General features: G+C 41.1%; 1 protein-coding gene across 12 annotated transcripts in view; it reads left to right on the top strand.

Moving 5' to 3' along the window:
- Evi5 (ecotropic viral integration site 5) overlaps nt 1–22,987 on the top strand; it is a 146,070-nt gene that overhangs the window by 89,878 nt on the left and 33,205 nt on the right. For all 12 annotated transcript variants that reach the window (XM_006250525.5, NM_001271410.1, XM_006250523.4 and 9 more), the window contains 2 exons: nt 6,104–6,250; nt 8,492–8,587. In XM_006250525.5, the coding sequence (XP_006250587.1) occupies nt 6,104–6,250; nt 8,492–8,587 (243 nt within the window). The remainder of the gene's footprint in view (nt 1–6,103; nt 6,251–8,491; nt 8,588–22,987) is intronic.

Below are 22,987 nucleotides of genomic sequence, written 5' to 3' on the forward strand. Positions count from 1 at the left end.
GCTAAAATTATGCCCTTGTTTCCCCCGACCGTTTTTGTGACAGTACAAAGGACCTTCTCCTTTCTCGTCTTCATTTCAGCCCTGGTCTTGGCGGCTGAGTATTTCCTTTTGTATGAGGCCTCCCTGGAATGCATGGCAGGTCAGGAGTACCTGCCAGCCCTCCAACCAGCACAGGGCCTGGCTGCTGTGGGGCTTCCCCTTTGTAACCTCAGGCTACCCTTTGGCTGCATCTGCACCTGGGCACCGGAGGCGGCGGCAGCACCGCCCACTTTCCTGGCCACACGGTTCTTCTCCTGCGTATCAAGACGGGGAAAGAGCCACAGTGTTTTTTAATGCATAATATGCTAAAAACTTCCAAATTCAATGTACACTGAAGTGCTGAACTTTATAGATGAGCTTTATCTCAGTGAAACTCTTAAAAACCCAGCCTCACAGTTTCTTATACCTATCCTGCCTGTCCATATATCATGGTTCCACTTAAACTAATTTCTGTCTGTTGAGACGTTTGTCCTGATTCCTTCCCTTCTTCATCTCTTGGATCTAGTTTGGTTTGACTGTGTCCCTTCAAGCTGTTTGTTAATGGCTGCTTTCTGTTTGACAAAAAGCATCTTTTTTTTTTTAAGATTTATTCATTCATTATATATAAGTACACTGTAGCTGTCTTCAGACACACCAGAAGAGGGCATCGGATCTCTTTACAGATGGTTGTGAGCCACCATGTAGATGCTGGGAATTGAACTCAGGACCTCTGGAAGAGCAGTCGGTGCTCTTAACCGCTGAGCCATCTCTCCAGCCCCAGACACTGCTCTTCATTTACAGATGTTTTCTGGGCTCTGCTTTCCCTTTGGAGATATGTCTGTGCACAGGCCTTACCTCCTGTGTCCATCCTAACCAGGCTGAGCCCCTACGTCTGTCAGATAATTCAGTTTCTCTGTCATCCCAAGGCTGCTTCAGTGCATCGCTTTGTCTCTTGTTATGCACTCCTGTCTAGTCCTGTCATGCTTGGCCTGTTGGGTGTGGGTTAGCAAGACTAACAGTGTCAACTTACCTGGACCCCTGGGAGCTCCCAGAGACTGAGCCACCAGCCAAAGAGCATACAGGGGCTGGCCCAAAGCGCCCCCCCACCCCGGCACCTTGTCTGGCCTCAGTGGGAGAGGATGCACCTAATCCTGCAGAGACTTGATGCCCCAGGGTGGGGGACATACCTGGGGGAGGCACCTGTCAGAGTCAAAGGGGAAGAGGTGAGGGGGAAGAGCTGTGGGGACCAAGGAAGGGCAACATTTGTGATGTAAATAAATAATCTTAAAAAAGACCAACCTTTGGGGTATGTGACAAAAAGTGTTCAAGAGCTTATGAGTCTTTTTTTTTTATTGAATATTTTTTATTTACATTTCAAATGTTATTCCCTTTCCCAGTTTCCCGGCCATAAGCCCCCTATCCCATCCCCTGCTCCTTCTTCTAAGAAGGTGTTTCCCCTCCCCAACCACTCCACTTTTCCACCCCCACCCCCTGACATTGCCCTGCACTGGGGAGGTCCAGCCTTGGCAGGACCAAGGGCTTTTCCTCCCATTGGTGCCCAACAAGTCCACCCTCTGCTACATATGCAGCTGGAGCCATGGGTCTGTCCATGTGTACTCTTTGGGTAGTGGTTTAGTCCCTGGGAGCTCTGGTTGGTTGGTATTGTTGTTCTTATGGGGTTGCAAACCCTTTCAGCTCCTTCAATCCTTTCTCTAACTCCTCCAATGGGGACCCTGTTCTCAGTCCAGTGGTTGACTACGAGCACCCACCTCTGTATTTGTCATGCTCTGGCAGAGCCTCTCAGGAGACAGCTATATCAGGCTCCTGTCAGCATGCACTTCTTGGCTTCATCAATATTGTCTGGGTTTGGTGACTGTATGTAAATGGGCTGGATATTCAGGTGGGCCAGGCTCTGAATGGCCATTCCTTCTGTCTCTGCTCCAAACTTTGTCTCTATATCCCCTCCTATGAATATTTTGTTCCCTTTTAAGAAGGAGTGAAGGATCCACACTTTGGTCATCCTTCTTCTTGAGCTTGATGTGGTTTGTGGATTGTATCTTGGGTATTCTGAGCTTTTGGGCTAATAGCCACTTATCAGTGAGTGCATAACCTGTGTGTTTTTTTGTGATTGGGTTACTTCACTCAGAATGATATTTTCTAGTTCCATCCATTTGTCTATGAATTTCATAAAGTCATTGTTTTTGATAGCTGAGTAATATTCCATTGTGTAGATGTACCACATTTTCTGTATCCATTCCTCTGTTGATGGGCATCTGGCTTCTTTCCAGCTTCTGACTATTATAAATAAGGCTGCTATAAGCCTAGTGGAGCATGTGTTCCTGTTATATGTTAGAGCATCGTTTGGGTATATGCCCAGGAGTGGTATAGCTGGGTCCTCAGGTAGTCCAATGTCCAATTTTCTGAGGAACCTTCAGACTGATTTCCAGAGTGTTTGTACTAGTTTGCAGTCCCACCAACAATGGAGGAGTGTTCCTCTTTTTCCATATCCTTGCCAGCATCTGTTGTCACCTGAGTTTTTGATCTTAGCCATTCTGACTGGTGTGAGGTGGAATCTCAGGGTTGTTTTGATTTGAATTTCCCTGATGACTAACCATGTTGAACATTTTTTTAGGTACTTCTCAGCCATTCAATATTCCTCAGCTGAGAATTCTTTTTTTAGCTCTGTACCCCATTTTTTAATAGGGTTACTTGATTCTCTGGAGTCTTCCTCAATTTCTTTCTTCAGAGACTTGAAGTTCTTGTCATACAGATCTTTCCGTTGCTTGGTCAGAGTCACACTGAGGTACTTTATGTTATTTGTGACTACTGTGAAGGGCGTCATCTTTCTAGGCCAACCCTTGGCTTCCACTAGTCTGATGTTCATCCTAGCTAAATTGTCTTTACAGCTTAGAGCTGCTTCTGCCCTGGTAAGAAAAGCTTAAATCCCCTCCCTTTTTCCTTAGGAGGCTTCTAGGTTAAACTGAGTTCAAGCTTGGTCCGCATCCCCACGCTTATTTAATCAGAAGACTGGTGTCAGTATTCTGGCTCTAACCATCCCCAGAGATCAAAGTCCTCATCATCTGTTAGTTTGTAGCTTCCATTGTTATCCCCCATTTATTTTTCCTCTTTCCTAATTTTAGTTTTTTCATTTATTTTCTCTTGTAAGAAATTTTCTCTTCTTTATTACTTCTTATTACTGTTTATTACCTGGAAAATTGGAAATACTTCCCTGGCTAAATGAATTCTAAAGGCAGTAATTATGTCTTTATTTTAAACAGTAAGGTCGTCAGGGGAACTTGCTGTGTCCATCCATGTTACATATTATTCCATGTACACCTTGTACGCCTGTAGATGATTGGATATGCTGTGGTCGTATGGAGTCCGTGCTCATTTGATTTGGTCTGTCTCATCTGTTTACTCTGTCTGCTGCATCTTTCCTATTTCTCTTCCTTCCCCTTGCCTCTTCCTTCTCCTCCTCCTTCTTGCTTTGTTGCCCAGTCTGGCCTCAAACTCATGATCCATGAAATAGCTAGGATTATAGGTTTGTGTATCACTCCACTTGTCTTTCTTTAAGTTTCTTAAATTGAGGTTGCCTTTATTCTTATATGAGCACTTAATTGAGTAAAGTCTTATAGGGATGAAAAGCAGTCTTTAAAGCATTACATATTTTTCTGGTAAAGTGCCTTCATTCTCTGTCCTTCGTATTCCTGCCTTTCTCCTTGACTTGTCTACTTTGGTAGCGCTCTGAGCCTTATTCCGTGTCTAGGTGAGGATTTGGTTGCCTTTGTCATCCTTGGGCTTAGTGGTGCTCCCTGAACTATAGACTCATATCCATGTGTTATTTTTGGAAGCAGTAGAGATTGAGTCCATGGTAGTGTACCAGTGAGCTTCGAGTAGAGATTGAGTCCATGGTAGTGTACCAGCGAGCTTCGGTCACTCTTCTTACTTTGGGGCGTGGTCTCACTAAGTCAGTCAGTGGACTTGCCTTGAGTTCACAGCACGTTGGCCTGGAATCTGAGGTCCTCTTATCTCAGCCTCCTGAGGAGCTGGGATTATAGCCTTACACAACGAGGCCTAGGCTTTGCCCACATTTTTTTCTTGTAGAGGGCAGGGGAAGAATAAAATTTTCTCAAATGTTTACGGACCTTACCACAGCTTTTAAAAAATGCTGAAAATTTGGATCTTCTTTTATTTACTGTGTCTTACACATTCTGTTAGAACACTAACAGTTTTCAGTATTCACGCCTAAGCTTTATTTATTCCTTTCGTTGTATGTGGGCGTCATGCATATGTGCATATTTGTATATGTTTGGGTGGGAATGCAGAGGCCAGAGGTTGACTTGGGGTGTCTTCCTGGATCCCTCTTCATGTTATTTTTGGAGGCACAGATCTCCCTTTGAACCGAGAGTTCCTCTATTGACCAGGCTAGATGCCAGGGAGCTCTACCGTCCCCTGCTGTTTGCTCCCCAGTGTTGGAGTTTCAAATCTGTGCCACCATGCTTATCTTTATGTGGGTGTTAGAGATGGAAGCTGAAGTCTTTGTGGCCACACATGACAGCCATTCAACTTACTGACTAGTTGCTCTAGCCCTCATTGAATTTCTATTATCAGCGGTTATATTGATTTTTAAAAATTTTATTTGATTAGTTTTTAAATTTGTGAAATTTCATGAGGCATGACACACCTTTATGATTTTTAAAAGATATATAAACACTGTCGCTGTCCTCAGACACACCAGAAGAGGGCATCGGATCTCATTACAGATGGTTGTGAGCCACCATGTGGTTGCTGGGAATTGAACTCAGGACCTCTGGAAGAGCAGTCAGTGCTCTTAACCTCTGAGCCAACTCTCCAGTCTGATGACACACATTTATAATTGAAACACTCAGCAGGAAAAACAGAAAGGTTATAAATTACAGACCAACCCAGGCTAGATAGCAAGATGCTGGCTTAAAAACTAAAAAAGTTTTTTTGGCCAAATTCACCGTTTCTCCTCCCCCTGCTCTGACTTTGAGGCAGCACTGAGCGCTGCAGGGTGGCCTTGATCTTGGTCTCCAGTGCTGAGATGATGGGCCTGCCCTGCCCCGCCCCGCCCTGCCCTGCCCCTTCTTCCTGGCTTCTCTTTTGCTCATGCTTTTTTTTTCTTCCCTGTATACTTTCATAATTTTAAGCATTTATTTTATCTGAGGTCCTCATATAATTATCCCACTATGAGAAATTACTAGAATATACTCTTTTCTTTTTTGTCACACACTTCTCACCTACAATTAAGCCTTGAATCTGGTTTGCATTTTGTTGTTGGAAGAGTTTTCATCCTAGAATTCTTTGCAGCAGTGTTTAATTAACATCCGTCGGAAATAAAGTTGTTTATTTCAATGGTAGCACATAAGACAAAGCTTGTAGATTTTTTTTTATATAAATGATATATTGAGGTCTAAAATTTTCAGCATTTCTAACATTTTGAAGCAGGATTTCATGTAGCCCAGGCTAACCTCAAACTCACTACAAAGACAAAGCTGGTCTAGCCCTCCCTCCCGACCCTCCTGCCTCTACTTTCTAAATACTGGAATTATGGGTGGGCGCCAATGCCAGGCTGATGTGCTGGCTAAGAGTTTTAATACTTTTTTGGAGAATTTAGGTTTTTTAAAGATCTTTCTATCTCTGTCTCTCTCCCTCCCCCTCCCCTCCCTCCCCCTCTCCTGCTATATAGTATGGGATGTCCTCAGATTCCCTGTGTAGCCCAGACTGTTCTTAAACTCTTAATTGAACATCCTTCCTCAGCCTTCCAATTACTGGAACTACACATGCCACACAGTTGGCTGAGCATTTTTATACTAAAGTATACGAATATAATAATATAAGTAATTTAACCTGGGTTCGGTCCTCAGCTCCGAAAAAAAAGAAAAAGAAAAAAATATATAAGTAATTTAAATAAGTAATATAATATAAAAGGCAGTTTTATAACATTCCATTTTTAGTACACATTTTAATTACTTTTTATAGGCTGTTAAAGTATAAGATGGACAGATAAAAAATTATTTGAATTTTTCATCCTTTATAGTGTATCATTTACATTTCTCACTAGAACCAGATCAATAGTAACCAGCTTCGAAGAGCAGAGCAAGAGGTGACCAGTCTGCAGGAGAAGGTGTGCTCCCTGTCTCTGAAGAACAAGGGGTTGCTTGCCCAGTTGAGTGAGGCGAAGCGCAGGCAGGCAGAGATTGAATGCAAGGTGAGTGTCAGTGCGGTGGGGCTGTATACATTTATCAGGATCGGATTTGGCTTTGGTTCTTTTAGGCAGGCTTTCAATGTATAGCCTGGCTAGCCTTGATTTTACTTTATAGACCAAACTGGCTTCAAAATCTCATTGATTCTTTTGCCTCTGCCTTATTGCTTGGATCACAGGCATGCACCACACCCAGGTTACATTTTGCTTCTTTTTTCCTGATCTTGTTTCAGTGGTTGTTCTCAGACAGGTTAGCCCATTTTGTTCAGAGGGTGAGTTTCAGGGAAGAACCTCATTTCAGCCTTAGCCTTGGTTAAGTTTGTGTCTGCATTGGCAGTTACTAATGCTCCTTTGTGATGTGCCTTTTGACGAGCATCCCTTTAAAATCTAGCTTGTGATGACTCACCTGAAAATGCAGGTAAGTGCACAGGTTGAAACTCCTCCCTTGATTCATCATATTAGCAGGCAGTTACTGCTAATATCTTTGCGTAACAGAGAGCAAGAGAAGTGTGTGTGGCAGGTGGGTTAAGAAAAATTAGTACAATTTCTGTTAATCTTTTAAACTAAATTGCATTTAAAATAAATTCCTTTTTTATGAAAGGAATGTAAGTAGCTTTAGGACAATTGGCTGGGGCCATCGGGTGAAGAATAGAGCACAAGTGTGTGTGAGAAATCACTGAAAAGTGCAGACTCCTGAAGGGAAGTCATGATACTTTAACAGGAAGTACTAAACTCTTTAGCAGACAGTAGGAACGATGCCCTTATGTACTCAAGCTGCCTTATTCTTTGAAAATTAAGACTTTTGGAGGTACATATAAAGCTGTAATTCCATCAACTGACTCTGGTGTCATTAAAAACCAAGAGTGAAGCTTGAGTGGTTTATCAGTGTCACTGAAATCCAGAGATGAAATTACATCCTAGTAAATATTCATGCCCTTTAGAATTTAGACTGAAGAAATCTGTAGGCAGCAGTAGAATTGTACTATCTCAAGAATTGTCCTTTTTCAAAAATGGAGCTGGATTCATTTAGAAATAATGTAGTGCACACTGAGGTTACATCCCTGTGACTTGTGATAACTGGTAGACTATAATGCCACATTGCCCTTGCCGATTCATCGTCAATAGATTCTCTGTGTGGATGTCAGTTTTCTTTAAACATTTTGGTAACAGTGGTTCTGAATTTAATACTATATTTACCTGTTAGCAAACTAAAGTGTTCAATTAAGATATTTGTTTTGAGTTTTTCTAAGTAATGGATAAAGACTCAGAATGGTAGACTCAGCATATGGATACAGGATTTTTCTCTAAGTTTTTATTTATCATTCATGTAAAGTATACCAAGGACACTAGCTCTGAAATGCCCCGTATGTGAGCTCTGCTTGATTCAGTCTTCTCTACTGCCTTTGCAGATCCTGATAATACATGTTAGTGTATAAATTGTCATTTTAGCACCTAGTACTTCCTGTTCCCTTTGTTAGAGTGTAACAATTCCATAACAACTGTAACTTTTCAAGGAAGGCAGTCCCTTTGCTATATAAGTAGATTCATTTTCATTAAGTTTTTTATGATTAAAGCTTATGATTTGGGGGCTGGAGAGATGGCTCAGCGGTTAAGAGCACCGACTGCTCTTCCAGAGGTCCTGAGTTCAATTCCCAGCACCCACATGGTGGCTCACAACCATCTGTAATGGGATCTGATGCCCTCTTGTGGTGTGTCTGAAGACAGCTACAGTGTACTCACATACATAAGATGAATGAATCTTTTTAAAAAGCTTATGATTTGTTTGTGAATGATCTTTAAGCTCATTTTATTTTCATTTATATAAAGTATCTGGATAGTGTTTGTGTTCACATTATTTTTACTCTACAAATGAATTTGAATATTCTCACTTTAAATAGTAAAAGCCTATAATCCCCTTTCACAACCCAGAACACCTAAATCCCAAAAGTTTTCTCATAAATTTTACCAGGTTCATCTGGAGGCCGAACCTGCTTTGAATTGATAAATGGCCATTTATAAGTTGGCTTTGAGTTGATAAGTGGGCATTTATAAGTTGGCTTTGAGTTGATAAGTGGGCATTTATAAGTTGGTTCATCCTGTTGGTCGTGGTTGTTTATACCTGGCTGCCTCAGACACTGCAAGGTAATACTGATGTTGCAGTTTATATATCTTAATATTTTGTAAAGTCCGAAAATGCTCAGCTTCGAACTGAACTGTTTTGTTGCTATGTCTTATTTGCTGCTGTAGAATAAGGAAGAAGTCATGGCTGTGAGGCTCCGGGAAGCTGATAGCATAGCTGCCGTCGCCGAATTACAGCAGCACATTGCTGAGCTTGAGATCCAGGTATGATGTGCAAGTGATGTGGAGTGGTGGGTCCGTCCTTCCTTCCCACACACCAGAGTAGCTCCTCTCTGCATGTGCCTCCTGATGGCTGTGGTTCTACTGTCAACGTTAATCTGCTTCAGGGTGCTTTTGTGCGTGTGAGGGTGGGGAGTCATGTGGAGACCAGAGATGGAAACTGGGTGTCTTTCTCCATTGCTGTCACTGTATTTCCTGAGGCAGGGTTTCTCGCTAATTTGCTTAGTCTTGCCAGCTAGCTTACTCCAGCGGTCCCTTGTCTCTGCCTCCTGAGTGCTAGCATTGCAGGCAGCTGCCATGCTTAGCTGACATTTATGTAGGTGCTGAGAATCTGAACTTTGGTTCCCCCAGAGTTGAGTGGTAAGTGCTCTACCTATTAATAAATGTCCTCAGCCTTGGGGGGCATTTTTATTTATTCGTAACATAAAACTTTTAAAATTTACTATTCCATGACATTAAGAATGTCTATGCTGTTGTATGACCACCAGTACCATCTAGAACTTTTTCATTTCCTGCATGAAACTCATTAAATCCTAACTTGACATTCCTCCCTTTCATAGCCCCAGCATTCACCATCATAGTGTTGGTGTCTTATCTCTCTGAATTTGACCACTCTAGGGATCTGTCAGGATCACAAAACATCCTTGACAGGCTAGTTTCCCTTAGCATGAAGTTGTTAGGTTCATGAATGCAGTGCACGCCTTTCAAAGCTGAGTGCATCCTTTGTTGCCTGTGCCTACTACAGTGCATCATCCATCCATCCATTCATCATCCATCCACCTTTGCTGCTATGAACAGTGCTGCTGTGATCAGAGATGTGTACATACCCCCTATACTCCTGCATTCAGCTCTGTGAATTATCTACAACTCCTGTGTCAGACAGTATTTCTGTTTTTTTTTTTTGAATTGCAATTCTATTTTCTGTAACACATATCATTTTATATCCTTAATTCAGAGCACAAGAATTCCAGTTTTTCCTTCTGTGGGGCACTTTTTTAAGATTTATTTTTATTTTATGTGTATAGTCTTTAGCCTACATTTATGTCCGTATACCATGTGCATGCAGTAGGCACAGAACCCACAAAAGAGTTTCAGATCCCCACAGGTGGTTGTTTTTGATGCACAAAAGGTTTAGTTTTTTTTTTTTTTTTTTAAGTCCAAAATCTTAGCATAGAACTTGGGCTTTGTTTTTGTTACAGTTCTCAGTCCATCTTGAATAATACTTTATCATGTCTCCACACTGTCAGTTCTATTTAAAAAAGAGAATTTGCTCCCATCACTTGAGAGGCTAAAGCAGGAGATTACAAGTTTGATATCAGGCTGGGCCATGTACTGAACTTCTGCCCCACCCTCCACCCTCAAAGTAATTTTGATATTCTCCTTTTCCCCCTAAGGTTTATTTTTGTTGTGTTTTGTTTTATGTGTTTGAGTATTTTATCTGCATGTATACATCTGTGAACTCTGTCGTCCCTGAAGAGGTCACAGCAGTGTGTTGGATCCCCTAGCATTGGAAGTACCAATGCTTGTGATTTTATTTCTATGAGTATTTCCCTGCATTTATGTCTGTGTGCCGTGTATGTGTAGTGTCCATGGAAGTCAGAAGAGGGTATTGGATCCCCTGAAATTGGAACTAGAGATGGTTGAGTCACCGTGTGGGTGCTGAGAGCTGAACCTCAGTCCACTACAGTAGCAGGAAATGCTCCTATCTGCTGAGCCCCGTCCTGGCCACACATCCGATTTGTATGTTTTTAATTTATAACCTAGGATGAAGAAGTTAGCATCCTGTATGAGGATAGTATTCCAGGCTTGCTTCTCTGACTGGTGTCTTAGTGACTGTGATAAGCACCGTGAGCAGGAGCAGCATGGGCAGGGTTCATACAGCTTAGCTTGTCATCCATGGAACTCAGGGCCAGAACTCAGGTAGGACCTGAAGCAGAAGCCACTAAGGAGCACCATGTATGCATAGGGTTACTCCCCATGGCTCACCCAGCCTGCTTTCTTAGAGCACGCAGGACTACCACTCACAGTGAGCTGGGCCTTGCCATTCAATCATCGATCAAGAAAGTCCTCCAGAAGCTTGTCCACAGGTAAATCTGGGGTGGGGTGTGAGTGAAGTCAGTTTTTTTCCTACTTCATCCCAAAGTTTGTTTCTTCGTGTCTTGAGTCCTGATTTCTAGACTATTTATGACCACACTGAGAACACTGAACCCTGGAGTAACGTCAGATACTTCTTTCTTACCCTCCATAATGCGTGCCAGAGGTGCAAGTGTTCAGCTTCAGTAGCCAGCATTGTGCACCTTATAGTTCCTTGACAATATTTTTTTTAAAGATTTATTCATTTATTATATATAAGCACACTGTTGCTGTCTTCAGATACACCCGAAGAGGGCATCAGATCCCATGACAGATGGTTGTGAGCCACCATGTGTTTGCTGGGAATTGAACTCAGGACCTCTGGAAGAGCAGTCGGTGCTCTTAACCGCTGAGCCATATCTCCAGCCCCCTTGCCAATATTTTTTAATATTTATTTATTTTTATGTATATGAGTACACTGTAGCTGTCTTCAGACACACCAGAAGAGGGCATAGGATCCCATCCCATCCCATTACAGATGGTTGTGAGCCACCATGTGGTTACTGGGAATTGAACTCAGGACTCTGGAAGAGCAGTCGGTGCTCTAACCTCTGAGCCGTCCCTCCAGTATTTTACCTGCTGTATGGACCTAGCACTACAAAAGGAAAAACAGGCCTCTTTTTTGAGTCTTCCCAGCGTTTAAGTCAGTAATCTCCCATCAGGTTTTTTTTTTTTTTCTCAGCCTCAACTGGAGATAACTTTCCTACACTTAGTAGAGCTACCTTTGTTTGACAGAAGTGTTTGTCAGTTGCGTTTCCCTGCCCAATCGTGTCAGAACTCCTAGCATGAAATCCTGTCCTTTTGCCATCACTCAGACTCCTGTGTCCACTGTGGCCTTCAGCACCATGTCTCCATCCCACATGCAACTCTGCCCACTTGTCTCCAGACTGTCCTGCCAGGGCAGGGCCCTCACATCCTTCCAAATTTTTGTGGCCCTCTGCACACCGTTGTCTTCTTTAACTTTCTGTGCCTTCTACTTTTGAGGCAGTTTCCTAGCCCTTCAGGACTGAGGCGTATGTGCTCTTGATCTGACTTGCTGGTAATTCACTTAGAAAGAACGTTTTCAGTAAATGTCTCAGTAGCTCAACATTTATTTAATGTAGGTTAGATCCACAGACAGCAGTTCTAGCACTCTGAAGACAGAACAGGAAGATTGAAAGTTGAAGGCCAGCATGAGCTACTACAGAGATACATCTGTAAATCAGCCTCTTAAATTGTTTTTGTTTAAATTTGAAACTCTTTTTCGTTATAAAATATTACACTTCAGATAATTCACAGTTGTCATAGTTGTGGAAATATGTCAGACCATTCTCAAGTTCCACTAGGGGACTATGAGTCTATATCTTACAACAATCTCTGCAGATCAGTGCTCCCAGGTGGTGCTCTGAAGCCTGGCCGACCTGAAACCCCGCCATCTTCCCGCCTCTGGATTCCAGCGGAAGACATAGCACCAGGCTCCGCGTTTGTTAGGGTCTCACAAACTAAACTTTTTCAAAGTCTTGGTATAGTAACTCATATTGTTATAGACCCTGATTTTACTTTGGACTATGTCATCTATTATTCATAATTTAAGCATGCTTTTTGGTGTAGTTATGAGTATCCATCTATCATTGATCTATCATATATCTGCCTGCCTGCCTGCCTGCCTGCCTGCCATGCTAAGGATTTACCCAGGGCCATGTGCACTCTGCACCATCTGTCATGAAGTTAGGCTATTCTCGGCTCATTTTAAACTGAGATGAGACAGGGTCCGGCTGTTTTCCCAGATGGCCGCAGACTCTGGACGCTCCTGGTTCAGCCTCCAGGCAGCGGGGCTTGCAGGTGTCCAGCAGAAGCGGCTTCAGACTCCATCCTAATAACATCCCCGTCTTGGAAAAAAGAAAGAAAAGCCTCCGTGTGCATGAGCACTGTGCTTGCATGTGTGGATGTGCACCGCATCCTGCCTCATGCCTGCCCCACAGCAGAGGAAGGGGAGTCAGGCAGGGTGGTGTTCTTCCCGGGTGTGAGTTCCAGCCTGAATGAGCGAGGGCCTTCTGCAGGCGCAGGGAGCGCCGAGTGCTTTCAGCTGCTGCACCATCTCTCCAGCCCTCAGCACTCCAGCTTAATTACTTTACCTGAAGCTGCTTTGTCTATTTACAGTTTTAAAGTAAATGTGTTCATAAAAGCATAATTGAATATATTCATGGAGTACTCTTTCATGCTTCCATACTGAATGCTGTACTCTGTATATTGTTGAAATCAGGTCAGACACATCTGTTTTCTCACATACTTATTTGTTCATTTTGTGATAGGGTCTCAGAAGCCTCAGATTGTAATTAAAACTCGGGATCCCAGGCCTCCACATTCTGACTGTTGTCATCACAGGCTGACTTCACTCCCCTCAACACATGTTCTTTCTTTTGGTGAAGATGCTGAGTGTCATTCCTTTAGGTTTGGAAAGTACACAGACTATTTTTATTTTCTGCAGGTACCCTGCTGAGCAATAGCACACAGGGATTTTGTACTTTTTCCTACCTAGTCTCTTCTTTGTCTTTCTTCCCGTCCCTCTCCTCCTCTTTCCCTCTGCTGTCTGTATTAGGGATTAAATCTTGGGCCTCAAGCTTGCTAGGCAAATACTCTGCCACTGTTGAATCCTCGGTCCTCCCCATTCACTAGAGGATGGTCTTGAACTCCTGATCCTGGGCGGGGATCATAGGCATTAACCAGAATACCAGGCCCTCCACCCAACTCCTTGATTTTTTTTTTAATTTTTATTTTTGCTACTTACAAAAGTGTGTATACATGTCCATGCCAGTGCCAGCAGAGACCAGAGAACAGTATGGATCCCTCGAGCTAAGCAAGCTAATTTTTGTGCTATATAAAACACTGTTTCAACGTTTTGTTTATGGACTTATTGCTTTTAGAAACATTTTTCATACTGGCAACTTTAATTATTCCAGCATACCAATAACAAAAATACTAGTAGCCAGCACTTCTGGACACAGCATGCCCAGCAGTGTTTCCATCTCCTTAGTTTAGTCTTCAGAGCAACCATCTAAAGCAGGAATTGACTCATATCCTTATGTTTGGAGAAACTGAGATAGAGAAGATTTAAAAGTGAATTGCTATTTATGATGGAACCTACACTTTAATTCCTTTCATTTAAAACATTGTTCATTAGTATTAGAGTCCTCTGCCAGGGCAGGTAAGCTGTCTTCCTCGTAGACTGACTGTCTCCTTTAGTTAATAATAACTCCTTCGCTTGCACCGCTCACTGCTTACAGCCTCTCTGTTCCTTTCCCATCAGAGAAGTTCTTGTTCTCAGCTTCCTTCCCTTCCAACTTGATGACTTCCTTTCCTTGGGTGCCATGGGCTGTCACACGGCCTCCTCTGACAAAGCCATCAGTGTGAGTGGTGAGGCACGGCCAGCCCCAGCCATGCGCCTGTGCTTCCGGCAGCGCCCTCTGCAGCTCCTTATGCCGTCCCACACCAGGGTCGGTACACGGTTTTCAGCTTTTTTGTATGAAGTTCATTGTGAGGAAGAACTGTTACTTGGTTTCACTATTTCTAACATCAACATATACAGATAGTCAAAACATTCATATTTATTAAAATGCAAGTGAGGCCGTTTATTTCTTGAAATGCTGTTTTGATCTTAAATGTTATTCCCATCTAAAAGATATGAAAAGCAGGTTAAATTATGAATCTAAGTGGGTATTGACTTCAGTTTAGCCAAGATTTATGGCATGTCTGTGATACACATGTTAGTGTTCAGATCACTAGCTGGATTAGTAAGCAACTCAAACTTATCTCCTTATTTAGTCAGTGGCAAGCAGAAGAGTTTGACGAACAGTATCAGTGACTCCCATGGAGTGTAGTTTAGATGATGAAAGTCACGGTGAAAGAATAGAAGAAAAGGAAGGTGCTGAGATAAGACTGCTGCTCCTTTATTAATGTGACCAGGCAAGGCTCCTTGGAAGGGACATTTAAACAAGGCTTTGAAGACAGGCATGCAAGGCTGGAGAACTCAGTGGTAAAGAGTGCAGGCTGCTCTTCCAGAGGACCCTGACACTGCTGACCTCTGTACACACACACACGCACGCATGCACACACGCACGCACAGACATACACTTAAAAATAATAAGGAACAAAGTAAGACAGGCAGATATGGGCAAAGCATGCACTGGAAAGAGTAAGGACATGTCGGCCTTTCCAGAGTGAGCAAATGGAGTGGTCTCTGGGCGGCATCAGATAAGGGAGGAGAAAGTCTGAGAAATAAATAGGACCTGTTACATGGAACCTAAGAACTTTGGCTTTTCTCTGAGAAACATGGAAAATCACTGAAAGGTTTTGAGTATATCATTTAGCCTATAAAAAATGCTCAAATTAAACCTCGTTTAGAATAATGCATGTAAGAATGTGTCATTTTTGGAGTAGTGGGAAATGGCAAAAGTCACTTTTCCTCCTGTTGGTGTTTCCCCTGCTCAGTGGATCCAAATGTTGTCTGAACTGTTTTTACATTGACAATATATAGAATCAGTGGGATAAGGCATAGAAAAGTTCATTTTAGCTCCATTGAGGAAAATAGGTGAAAATTAAACCATGCTTCCCAATTCTTAGCCATGGAACTGAGTTTGTATTTTGTTGATTAAAAAAAAAAAAAAGCATGTTGTCTAATCAAAACCACGTTAAACTGTGTCCTAAGTGATCCTTTAGGTTTGTATTTCTATGTTACAAATAACGGAAAGTTTTCATTTAAAATGGTATGGGTCTACTCAAACCCAACTTTGGCTCTTTTCCTGGTACTTAGTAACATTTACCCACATTTTCTAGTTTGCCCAACAGATAACCTCTAGGGATGCCTCAGATGGGCAATACCCCAACCACTCTTGGCTTAGGAAACGCCCACTCACAATTCTGTTCTGACAGAGAATGTGGGATCTAGGTTTAAATCAGTGTGCCCTGAGCAGCGTGCACTTTTGACAGAGATAGAAAGGAAGTGATAAGGTCTTACTGCCACCTTTAAATTTTAATCCTTTTAATAGTGTGAAATTACAGTATGATTTCTGAATTATGGAATTTACCATAAAACTTCGTAATTGATTTGTACTTTCCAGCTTCCTAAATTAATAGTTACACAGTGGGTGATAATTTATATGTTGTGTTATGGCTGACAAACTTCTTTTTGTCTGAGAAGATTCCATCTGATCCTCAAAGTATATTTATTGTTTCCCTTTTGAACAACTTCCTTAAATTATAAAGTATTTGTCTTTTAGGACTTTTACTTTGGGCATTTTAAAATGCAGAAACAGCTAGTTTGTAACTCTCTCAACATAGATAGCTGGGTATAGGGAGTATTTCACCTTGCTTGCTGTCTTGTCATTAGGATTTGTATGTGGCATTTTAGGATCTTCTTCCTGTACCCAGATTCTGTTGTAGAAATCTGCAAATACTTGACTAGCATAGCTCAAAGCCATGGGAAAAAAAATACAAATCTGAGAAACTGTCACAGCCAGAGGAGCCTAAAGACGTAAATAAATTGTTACTATGTCTCAGGTCAATGTTTACAACAGAAAAGGGGGTGGGGATTGTCAGGCCTGGAGACAGTATAAAGATCTGAGTTCATAATTATGTGTTCCTGGTTCTTTACAAACTGGTTCCTGAATCTTTACAAACATAGCCAAAGAATGTAAGAGGCTGATGGGGAAAGTGACTGCTACATGACTATTACATGGAAATACCTGCTCAATTTTTCTTTAAACTTAAGATTATTCCAGATAACGTCTAATGTAAATTATATGACTTCATAGTGTTTAGAAACTCAGATTATGTAGATTTAAAAATATCTGTAACAATAGTAATTTACTCCCAGCTAAACTACAATTTATAAGAGACATTTTCTAGCTTTTAGTCTAGGGCTGATCTTTTCATGTGCATATTTGTCCTGAGTTGTCAGAAGTGTCACTTTAAACTTCTAGTATGTGTTTCTCTTTCTAAGTCAAACTTTGCATGAAAAAAATGCTAGAAAAGTAACTCTGACTTCTTTTCTCCCTTCTGTACTTTTCAGAACGTATATCTTATAGATACTCAAATGTGTTTTCATTTTCTTCAGGTTACTAAAAAGACTATTCAAACTTTGTGCTCATGACTTTAAATGACAGGAAACTGTTTTGAGGATTCATCAGTTGCACACGAGATTAGTGTGATTTGTTTTTAGATGTTTCAAATGAGTCACCTCAAAGTCATGGAGAGGTTACCACTTACCACATTTACTGTTCTGATTAACTTTTTTTTCCTTGGGACTGAGTTATAAATCAGTAATAGCTTATTAAAGTTAGTGGTTGTTCTTGATGTTTCAGTATTACTTCATTCATTAGCCAGGCTGCTACCTGTCTTTGGGATTGAGTTATAAGCCAGGAATAACTTGTTAAAGTTAGTAGTTGTTCTCCATTTCAGCATCACTTCACTCGGGTGCTACCTGTCAAGGTCTTGCAGCCATTCAGTGCAGCTACAGTGCATAAGACCTTTCCCTTAATAGATGAGTTGAGAATAACGAATTAGAACATAACAATTCTAGCTATGCTGTAAGTCAATATTGTGGCCTCTCTGACCGTTGAGCCTCGTTTCATAATATAGCCATAAAATGTTATTTAACCTTTAAAATAGGTAAGAGGCAGCTTCTTGAAAGTATTCTGTAGAGCCAAGTGGTTTTGAACAGGGACAGAGCCTAGCTCTGCCTCTGTGTACTCCAACCTCTTTTATTGAGTTTTTTCTCTGTGGCTGTAACATAAAATACTTTTAAATGTAAGCTGTACACTTGCTTCTGAGATTAAGCAACCTGTGTTGTGTCATGACCCTGCTAATACCACAGACCTTCTGTAATACTACTCCCAGAGTAAACCCACATCCTATGCATAACCTTAGATTTATTTTGAAATCTTTATGAAAAGAACATGGGGGAGATTACTAATTGTTTCAGCTATTTCCTTTAGGGCTATGATAGTTATTTATAACCAGTGCTTTTCATTTTAACTAACAAGACTAAAAAAATATCAAGGTCTATTAAATAATTATTTCAAATTCTAGAAGTAATATATAAAATTTTAATAACTGACTTAGGTGAAAATTTCGCTTGTGTGTCAGATATCTGAAGAAAACTCAGAAGGGGAAAGCCAGTGGGACTCAGAGTAACCAACACACACGTGTAATCTAAAAACCATGCTGATGTGACACTAGTAAACTGCCACAAGTGTGCGCACTGCAGGTCTCACTTTCCTTTGAGACATGGGCTTATGTAGCCCAGGCTGGCTTTGGATTCAAGGTCATTATGCCTCATCTTGAGTGCTGAATTCAGGCATGTGCCACCACGACTCTCTCCAAACATCTGTAAACTTATTTCATTAATCACTGTTTATATTTTCTATTTTAGATTTGTGTTATTTAAATTTTCTGTTTACTTTATTGTGTGTGGGTGTGCGTGTGGGTGTGTACACACCACAATACACACATGGAGAATGTGGAGCAACTTTGTAGAGTCTGTTCTTTCCATTTTTTAGCTCAGACTCAGACTTTCCCACAAGTACTTTTATTTGCTGAGCCAGCTCACCAGCCTTCTGCATTCTTTTTTTTTTTCCTTTTTCTTTTTCTTTTTTTCGGAGCTGGGGACCGAACCCAGGGCCTTGCGCTTGCTAGGCAAGCACTCTATCACTGAGCTAAATCCCCAACCCCCCTTCTGCATTCTTATGTGAAATCTTTAGATGCATAGCTACAAAATTACTTTTAACACAAATTTTTATTTTGTTTTTGTGTATGATGCCTAGATACAAAATTACTTTTAACATAGTGTATTTTTATTTTGTTTGATGATGTGTATTTATGTGTGTATATTGTAAAATTTTAGTGTTAGAAATTGAACTGAGTTATCATGTTTTTAACAATTGGTAATCTTTCCCATTAGTAGAATGGTTAGTCTTTGATATTCTCTAGGTTCATACACATCTTTTAGGAAGAATAAATAGTTACAAGACATTAAGTGGAAAGGAGCAAATTTGAAACAGTATATTACTATTTAATGTGTTAAAAGTATATCATGGATGTGTTTTATGAGCATTTATGTTAAATATATGCATATTTAATACATTTAAAAGCATGCACATGTGGAGGCTGGAGAACTGGCTCAGCAGTCAAGAGCATTTCCTGCTCTTCCAGTGGAGTTTGGTTCCCAGCACCTGCACTGGGCAGCTCATGTACCTGAAGTAACTACAGCTCTAGAAGATACCAGCACACATGTGGCATATGCAAACAAGAACATAAAATTTAAAATTAAAATATACACATTTGTATGTGTAATGTATATGCTAATGTACATATTTAAGTAAATTTGGATATGATCATTTTAAAAAGACAGTGTGTTTGTCTTTAAATGAATTTAACCTGTTTATAATAAACCTCATTAAAACTGTTGCAGTATTGCCTCTTGGGCGAATAGAAAGCCTGATGATACAGAGAGTAGAGCCTAGGTCATCTCTTCTTTACCATATACGAATTACCTGATGTAACTTTTAAATATTCATACATTTCAGTTCTTTAAGGTAACCATTGCTAGACAGAAAACAAGAATGAAAGTAAAAGCAACAAAGTGTCTGTTACCAGCAAAGCTCCTGTCTGCCACAGGAGTCCTTGGGCTGCTTGGCTCTGCCTGCTTCTTCTGTGCTAGTTAGCACGTTTGCCTTCACAAGCAAGCCTCAGCCATACCTGCCTTCCTTTTTCTCTGCTATGTTTGTTTATTTATAGAGAAAGCTTCTTACTGTGTAGCCCTGGCTGTCCTGGAATCCACTGTGTAGACCAGGCTGGCTTCAAACTCAAAGAGATCCCCCTGCCTCTGCCTCCCGAGTGCTGGACTAAAGGTGCCTGCCCTCATTGCCACGCCCATGCCTGCACCCAGCTGTCTCCATTTTTCATATGAAGGCTGTTGCTCTTGCTGTTCCTCATATTTGGAAGTTTTTGCTACATGATATTTTTCGTGTCTGACTCTTTTTCACTATTTGAATTTCAGCCTAGAGCCTTCCAGTGACTCACAGAGATCCTCCCAAGGCTGTATTAAGCAGCCTGCTCCTACCCTGGTTGTTTTTCACCTCTTCTTTATGTTCCGCGTTTGAGCGTGTGCTGGGATGTGCTGTGGCTTAGGTATAGGTCAGAAAACAGCTTCAGGAGTCAGTCTCCCCCTCTGGGTTCTGAGGATTGAAACCAGTCTAGCAGAATGGCAGCACCTTTACCTGTTGACCAGTTCAGGGCTCGGTGTTTGTGTTCCATAGGCTCTTCTCAGTGTTGGGGTGAGCGTCTTTCAAAAACTAACTGTTGCCCAGCATGGTGACCACACCTTTAATACCAGCACTCAGGAAGCAGGGGCCCACAGGTCTCTGAGTTGGGGGCCAATATGTTCTACATAGCAAGTTCTAGAGCAGCCAGGGCTATATACTGAGACCCTGTCTCAAAAACAATCTCTCACGTATGTAAGTTAGAACTTGGTGTCATTTAGTTCTGAATGCCTATTTCATGGCAAGTGTCCCCACCCCCAAATGGTATCTTGGATGTGTAATCAAGGGCTATAATTCAGGTGATGGAGGTAAGAAAATGTCCAGTTTGGACTAGCCTCAGCTACATAGCAAACATTTGACTCTAGAAGCACACTTTATATGTAGCTCAGTCTAGTGGGGTTATAGACATGTACCACATGCCTAGCTTCTAAACCAGCCTTTTGATATGCATTGTATTTGGTTTACTCTGGTTTCTCTTTGTTTTGAAAAAGTAATTTCAAAACAGTGTTCTATTTGGAGTTTTATTGGACTTCAGAGTGCTGTTTTAACGAATAATTTATAGCCTTAAAAGTTAACAATTAAAAATGTAGAGAGGTTATTAATAGATCAAACAAGGCTAAAAAGTAGTAAAGTACCAGATATAAGCACAAATTTTGGGTTGATTCTAGACAGTAAATAAAACATTTTTAGTCCTTGTGGGGGAGTTTGAGTAAGAACAGGTTTGATGGTATTGTGGAATTATTGCTAATTTAGAGATTTGTAATGTATGTAGGTCAAGTTATAAAGAGCAGTTTCTTATCCCCAGACAATTCATGATGAAGTATGTAGTAGGAAATGTCATAATATCTGCTATTTATGTCCAGTGGATCACAAATATCTATGTGCATAATATATAGGTGGAGAAAGAAGGAAAAGAATTGAAATAGAATGTTTATTGCATAGGACTATAGGACATAGAGGTATTGTATGGATGTCTCAGCTCTTCTATCGGTTTGAGAGTTTTGGAAAATAAGAAGGTTGGGGAAATTTAGGCAGATGTAAATGAAAGACCAGGGGCTGTGGCGTTTGCCTCCTGGTCTGTTGAGGTTTCTGTTACCTGGGCTCTAGCATCTGATGGATCACTTAGGAGCTACTGGGTCTAAAATCTTAAAAACTTTGTTGTCTGATTGTGTAGAATATTTTAAAACCTGTAGGTTGAAACACAGCTTTTTAAAATCAACTATCTTCCTGTCTAAGGAAGTGCCCTTCCTGTGCAAGATAGGGTAAGTCATAACCAACATGAGACAGATAAAGAGGCACACAAGAGTGGCCTTCAGGCACACCCACCTTCTCTGTGTCCCAGCGTTCTGAGTTAGTCCTGCTAACCACATTTTCCCAGCCACTTCTCACAGCAGCTTGATGCCATCTCTTTCTTGCGTTCGCTGCATGGTGACATGCGAACACTGTTCCTTACAACATTCTCCCAGCCTTCCGGCTTGATGCACCACGCTCAGTTTTCTGCTTGAAAAATGGTGTGTTGGAGGGCGACAGATAGAGGTGAAGGTACTCCTGAATCTGCTCTCTGCCCTAACCTGATACTTGTTTCCTCACTTCCAGTGACCCATTAGAGTGTGACACATCCTGAACACATTTTGTCTCTTCCTCATGCTTCCTCTGATTAGAGCTTCCTGTGATTAGGGGATAAAGTAGTGAGTCTGTGGCTGAAGCAACAGTATCACATCTTGGTACAGGACCCATCTAAGATGCGTTAGTGTTGCTGTTTACTACATCTGCCATTATTAGTAAGTTAGAAAATTAGTGTCCTTCATTATTGTCATTTCTTTCCATAGACACCGATGCCTTCCTGTGGCCAGAGAATTATTTTGTTGCTTACCAAATCTTTGATTTTTCTTCATTCTTTAGAATAGTTCTTGATTTTTAGTCACAAGACTCTTATGTCTGGACCTATATCCTAAACAGTTTTTTAGTTCCTCATTCATTATACATTAGCAAATTTTAGTGTTTTCTGAGCCAGGTAAAGGTGGGGTGGCTCACACCTCTAATCCCGAGGCTCAGGAGTCAGAGGCAGGTGGTCTCTGAGTTTCTAGTCCACAGAACTAGGTCTAGGCTACCAGGACTGCACAGAGAAACCTTGTCCAAAGCTGGAAAGAGATTGAGTTCAAAATTAAGCTAACTGTAGAGAGGACCTGAGCAGCTCAAACCAGCACGGAAACCACTGTGAAGTGAAACTGGCAGCAGAATTGAAAGAGTAAATTAAAGACCCTGACAGCTCTTTTCCATTTGTGTTCTGAAGTTTATCTACTCGGGAAATGCACAGGTTCTGGGTGAACAACTTCATGAATCCTGGCCTGCTGGATCCTGCCACTGTGGTGGTGGGCAGTAAAATACTTATGTAATGGGATATTATTTGATTTGGTTTTTCATTGGTTGAGACAGGATCTTCCTACGTGGCTTGGATAACCTGGAGCTCAGAGATGTCCTTATGCAAGCACTGCACATGTGCAGGGATTGTATGAGATCCTCGGGAAATAACATGGTTATCCTAACTTAAAATTAGTGAGATATTTTATGTATATGGATGGCATATGCTTCACATTTTTAAATTAATGTTTGAAATTATATATTTTTGAAGGTGGTTGAAGCCAGTACATTTCACACATATGTCTTCATACTGAATACCTCACAGTTTCCCCTTGTATGACTTTCAAAGCATACTTTCAAACCCTAATCTAAGATGTTTAGAAATCGGATCGTGAGTGGACTTTCAACCTCTTTCTTTATAAAACTCCCAGTGATAGTATTGAATAATTATCTTTGACATCACTGTTTCTAAACTATTTCTAGCTTAGTTTATAGTGTCATATTCAGTTACTAACAAAAACTTGAGAAAGTTTATTTAGAGTATTCTTTTATTGTAGCTAACAGGAAATCAACCTAAGTTAGCCTAAGTAATGAA

The sequence above is a fragment of the Rattus norvegicus genome, chromosome 14, assembly GCF_036323735.1.
Source record: "Rattus norvegicus strain BN/NHsdMcwi chromosome 14, GRCr8, whole genome shotgun sequence".
NCBI classification, from domain to species: Eukaryota; Metazoa; Chordata; class Mammalia; order Rodentia; family Muridae; genus Rattus; species Rattus norvegicus.